This window comes from Pelophylax lessonae, assembly GCF_965119305.1.
Source record: "Pelophylax lessonae genome assembly, chromosome: 5".
Taxonomy (NCBI): domain Eukaryota; kingdom Metazoa; phylum Chordata; class Amphibia; order Anura; family Ranidae; genus Pelophylax; species Pelophylax lessonae.
The window spans coordinates 317,207,686-317,213,685 of NC_138772.1; the positions used below are offsets into that span (position 1 = coordinate 317,207,686).

Sequence of the window (6,000 nt, forward strand, 5' to 3'; positions counted from 1 at the left end):
GTTGCACAAACAGGGGATAGCGGTACTGGGGTATCTAGATGATTTCCTGTTGAGAGCAGACTCTCATTCAGCTCCGATGAGCGACCTGACGATCACTGTCAGCTCCCTGCAGAGGTTCGGATGGAACATCAGTTTCAAGAAATCTGCCCTGATACCTTCCTTGAGATTGGATTATTTGGGCCCGATTCTAGATTCAGCCTTGGTATCAACCTTCCAGGCAGTTCCGTTTGCTCATTTCCACACCAGACCGTTACACAAAGAGAGATTCTTGTCAAATGGAACAAGGATCGAACGTCCTTGGACACCTTGATTCAGTTGAGCCACACCACGAGATCTGCTCTGTTATAGTGGCTTCATTCCATGGCACTGTGCCAGGGCAAGTCCTTCCTTCCGTTGTTTTGGATGGTGGTGACCACGGATGCCAGCCTGTCGGGCTGGGGCAGGGTACTGGGGAAGTTTTGTGCCCAGGGAACCTGGTCAGGAGGAGAGTAAAAACTGCCCATACATGTGTTGGAGCTCAGAGCAATAAAGCTCCGTCTGAGCCACTGGACGACTAGTCTGCAAGATTGTCCGGTTCGGATTCAATTGGACAACGCCATGGCTCTGGCTTACATCAATCACCAGGGGGGCACCAAGAGTGTCTTGGCGACCAGGGAGGTGGCCGAGATTTTGGCCTGGGCGGAAAAGTTTGTTCCAGCCCTCTCTGCTGTGCACATCCCAGGTGTAGACAACTGGCAAGGGGATTACTTGAGTCATCAAGGGGAGTGGTCCCTACCTCCGGAGGTGTTTCATCACCTGTGTGTCTGGTGGGGGACTCCAGAGGTCGATCTGTTTGCTTCTTGTCTCAACAGGAAGGTGCAGAGGTTCGTAGCCAGGTCTTGAGATCCTCTAGCCAACGCCACAGACGCACTGGTGGTTCCTTGGGGGTCAGTATCAGCTGATTTATGCCTTTCCACCGCTGAAGCTCCTGCCGAGGCTTATACGCAGGGTAGAGGTGGAAGGGATCCCGGTCATTCTGGTGGCTCCAGACTGGCCTCGCCGGTCTTGGGACGCAGACCTGGTAAGGTTGGTCGCCAATGCTCCTTAGAGACTTCCTTTCAGGGAAGATCTGCTGTCTCAAGGTCCGATCTTCCATCCTGATTTACAGTCGCTGACTTTAACAGCATGGCTGTTGAAAGCCAGGTGTTGAGGGATAGAGTTCTTTCTGACTCTGTGATTCCTACGCTATTGAAGGCTAGGAAGTCGCTCACCAGGAAGATCTATCATCATACGTGGAAAGCGTAAATTTAATGGTGTGAATCGTTGAAGGTGCACCCTCGCTTGTTTTCAGTTGCTAGGGTTTTGGCCTTTCTGCAGAAATAGGTTGAACAGCGGTTTGCTTTGGGCACTATCAAAGGCCAAGCTCGGCTTTGCCTGTATATTTCCAACGCTTCATTAGCTACGCATGCCCTGCTTCGCACTTTTATTCAGGGGATTCGCCACATGGCTCCCCGGGGGCGATCCCCGCTACCTCCGTGGGATCTGAATTTGGTCTTATCTGTTCTTCAAAAGCGTCCTTTTTGAGAACATTCGGGAGATTCCTCTGCTTCATTGTCTCCGAAGGTTGCATTTTTGGTGGATATGTACACAGAGTATCTTAATTGGCGGCGTTGTCTTGCCGCTCGCCTTATTTGGTGGTCCACAGAGATAAAGTGGTATTCCGGCCAATCAGTCTTTTCTCCCTAAGGTGGTTTCTGATTTTCATCTGAATGAAGACATTGTGCTGCCCTCACTCTGTCCCAAGCCCAAGCATCCCAAGGAAATTGCCTTGCATTCTTTGGATGTGGTTCGGGCGATCAGGGTTTACCTGGCGATCACTGAGTCTTTTAGAAAATCAGATGCTCCTTTTGTCCTTACGCAGGGACCTCGAAAAGGATTGGCTGGGTCTGCTGTGACCATTTCCAGATGGATCAGGCAGATGGTGGTTCAGGCTTATTCACTAAAGGGTCAGATTCCTCCTTTCCCAGTGAAGGCGCATTCTACTAGAGCGCGGAGTGCCTCTTGGGTTTTTCGCTATCTAGCATCAGTGATGCAAGAGTGCAAGGCGGCGACTTGGTCGCCTGTGCATACGATCACAAAATTCTAGAAAATTGATGTGTTGGTATCCTCGGATGCTTCTTTTTGCCGCAAGGTTTTGCAGGCTGCTTTTTAAAGAGAATCATGTTTTGTTCTCTTTGAGGGTGTTTTCTAGGTAAGCTCCAGTTGTTCTTGGTTGAGCTCCATATTACCTGGGTAGTTACGTTTAGCCTTTGGGGAGTTACCTTCTTCTTTGCGTGGACTTCTCACCTCCCATGAAAATACTGCTTTGGGACATCCCAATGGTCTAAGAGATATGGAGCTGTGTCTGTCAATGAACGATGGAGAAAACTGGATTTTTGTACTTACCGTAAAATCCTTTTCTTTGAAGTTCGACAGGTGCATAACTCACCCCTCTGCATTTGAGTGAATGGGGTTTTTTGTTTTCTAAACACTGCTTGCAACGAAACTAGCTGTTGTAGCAGAGTGTGTGAGGTTATGCCTGCAGGGACAGCCCATATAGTCGTGGTAAAGTTTTTTCCTGCCTAGTGCCTATTCCTGATTAGAGAAGCATAACCCAATGGTCTAAGAGATATGGAGCCACGTCTGTAGATGAACTTCAGAGAAAAGGATTTTACGGTAAGTACAAAAATACAGTTATACTCACTATGGAACCTAAGGGGTTAATCCTCTGCACTGTGTAAAAAGATGTTTGATCCTGTTTTTTCTGACCTTCGCCCTCTTCCACTGTCTCCAATTAATCTCCTGATAGTACAGAGGCTAGGGGAAAAGTTGCACATGCTTAGTTTGGTGTGTATTGCTAGAGTTTTTTTTTTCTTGGGAGAGTACATGTGATCGGCACTGGGCCAATTATCACTGTCCAGACAGAGGGTCAGTGGTTCTGAAGTTTTAAAGGACAGTCATAAGAGAATGAAAAATCCTACAGGCTTTAACCAGACATAGAAGTCGCAAGACTGCTCAGCTATAGTGAATGCAAGGTCCTGGGTTTAGTAACACTGTAAGTACACAACAGACATGGTAACTCCCTTACTACACCAACATTTTCTGGCTTCACATATTGATTATATTTATTGGTGACATGCTTATTTTTTAAATTATACTTATTGTGTCATTTTTATATGAAACTCAGATCTTATATTTTTGCACAAATCATTTGTATTTTGTAGCTTGAAAGTGAGCTGACTGTTGAAAAGTTCCAGGAGTGGACAAAACCAGAACATATGAATCATATTGATGTCCATGTACACCTACCAAAGTTTAAGCTGGAAGATAGTTACAACCTGAAATCGGTATTGTCTACTCTAGGAATGGTGGATATCTTTAATGCTGGTTGTGCAGACCTCTCAGGAATGTCGGGATCCAAAAATCTTTTCTTGTCTGAGGTTGTCCACAAGACATTCGTGGAGGTGAATGAAGAAGGCACAGAGGCAGCTGCTGCTACTGCTGGCATGATCATGCTGATGTGCCTGCTACCTGAAGAGCAATTCAATGCTGATCACCCCTTTCTCTTCTTTATTCGTCATAATATTACTAGGAACATACTTTTTGCTGGCAGATATGCTTCTCCTTAAAATTGCAATAAAACATTTTAAGTGTGCTTCTGTTTGTTCTGTCAGAAATCACAGAAGGATATAGAGACAGTCACTCATTGTTCTTGGATCAATATTTTACTTTGCTCATTCTGCAAAACAAGTAATAAATCATGTGTTATCAGAAGTTTGGATGGGTGTGATGTATAAGCATATTTTATAGGTAAACCTTTAACAGGAAAATAAATTAAATGTGAATAGTCATACTATTGTATTGGATGGAATTAGACAAATCCCCAGAGCAGTGTTTAATAGTAAGCTAGTCAATAAGTGCTGCTTAAAGGGATTCTCTTACCTCTCTCCCCCCTGCCCCCTCAAAATCAATAGCTCCCACCAATAGAAGACTCTGTATACTTACTATATCTGTTTTGGCTGGTGTAGATTCTAAAATGCTCATTCATTCGGCGCTGCAGCCTCTCCAGTGTTCAACACTTCCGAGACAAGGTTATCTAGTACCCAGGGCAAAGATGCCAAACTGTTCACCCCCCCCCCCCCCCACACACCACCAAGATATATGACCCATTATGTGTCGACAAAAATCCCAAAATCCACTCCCTTCCCCCTCGACCCAAAAAAATTGAGCACTAATCAATGCACTAATTCCCCCTACTAGCAGAGAGCTCTACCCCTTATCCTCCCCGCCAGCTCAAATCTGCTCAGTTCCCAAATCACCCCTCCTAGCACATCCCCCCACAAATGACCCCCAAGCACAAATCCACTGCCCCTTCCCTCCCAAATATCCCCTCCTAGAATACCTCTTTCCCCTGCAGCCCTTCAAATTCTCAATCCCAGCACAAATCCTCTCCCCCCAATCCCCTCAGTACAAATCCCCTCCGCCCCTATTCCCAAGCATAAATCACCACCCCTTCCAACCCACTCACCTAGCACTAATCCACCCCCCATATTGTGTCCTTAGTGCAATTCCCATATTCCTCCCTCAAACACACAGATCTTGGGTTCAGCATGGCAGATGGCTGTGGGATGTTCTTGCTCCCAGGCTCCTTCTTATTTGGACACATCAGAGTTGAAAAGGAGCCTAGCGGCAGCTGAATTGTAACCCTTGACAGACAGCTAGGAAGAGAAGCCGTCCGCTGCAGGGGTATGGGATCATGGCCCAGGGAAACCACTTGCTATTAGATTGGGACTTTATGGATTTTGCTTACTCGCCCCCTACCCACAGTCTTTGCTGCCAGGACAGAAGAAAGGAGATAGGGGGAAGGTAACCAGACCCTGCAGAGCCTTGATCCAGTAGCACTGCAGTAACAGGAGGGAGTAGCTTGAGGGAAGGAGAGCACAGTCCCCTTCTCCTCCTCCTGGCTCTTTTATTCTGTTCAGATTTGGCTTGCCACTTCCAGCACTAACCTGACAGAAGTAGTGATGCTGCTGTTGCTACTCCTGTACTAGCAGAAACTCACCCCCCCCCCCCTTCCCCAACCTCACATGATACTGCTGCGTCCAGGGCAGCCGCAACCTCCCAGCCCTGCTTCCAGAAGTGTTAAAATGCCTGGTCCCTTGCACTCTTGCTCTTTCCTCTCATCCTTATGTCACTTCATGACTCAGCAGTGATGTAGGAGCTGGTGGGAGGAACCACAGCATGTAGAAGGAAACACAGGCATTCAACACTCCTGAAAATGTCTGGAGGACATAGGAGTTCAAATCCAAAGTGGTAGGTATTCAAGTATGGTAAGTATTCATAATCATGAAGGGAACCATTGTTTATATTTTTAGTGGGAAGCAGTAGAGTCATTCTAATTTCCCTTTTGCACTATAACAGTAACCAATTTTTGTAGCCAGGACACATATTTCCAGATTTATTTGGTCCATTAGAGTAAATATAGGGGGCTATCATTACTGTCCTACTTCTGAAAATGCTAATTGCCTTACAGTTTTTTTTTTAATACACTGGTTTCCTGAACTTTGAACAAGTATGTCTAAAAGGAAAGTACAAAAAATGTAGAAGTTCTAATCAGCATGCTCATTCTGGGATTGATACTCAAAGTTCCTGAAGAAAATGGATCAGCATTACCTCCATACAAGAAGCATTTGCAGAAGAAGAAATCAGTAGTGCCAGCAACCTCCCTTTAGGAAAACATGCCCTTAAAGTGAAAATGTTTTATAAAAAAGCATGGGAATTTCCAGTCATTACTTACCAACCAGCCAGCGACCAACCGAATTAACCTGTCTAGCAGTATGCATTAAAAACAGGGGTTTAGTTGCACACAATTGCAAATACATGGGTAAGCTGCAGGCCACGGCAAGGCACCCTGATATCTGCAGACCCCAACTCTACCTTTAAAGAGTCTCTACAATGGGAGCACATGCATTCTGATGAGAT

General features: G+C 45.9%; 1 protein-coding gene across 1 annotated transcript in view; it reads left to right on the forward strand.

The window, feature by feature from the left end:
* Nucleotides 1-3,792, forward strand: part of LOC309556501 (uncharacterized protein) — a 147,318-nt gene extending 143,526 nt beyond the window's left edge. The window contains exon 14 of the mRNA XM_082258951.1: nucleotides 3,243-3,792. Within this exon, the coding sequence (XP_082115077.1) occupies nucleotides 3,243-3,647 (405 nt within the window). The 3' untranslated portion in view covers nucleotides 3,648-3,792. The remainder of the gene's footprint in view (nucleotides 1-3,242) is intronic.
* The last annotated feature ends 2,208 nt before the right edge of the window (nucleotides 3,793-6,000 follow it).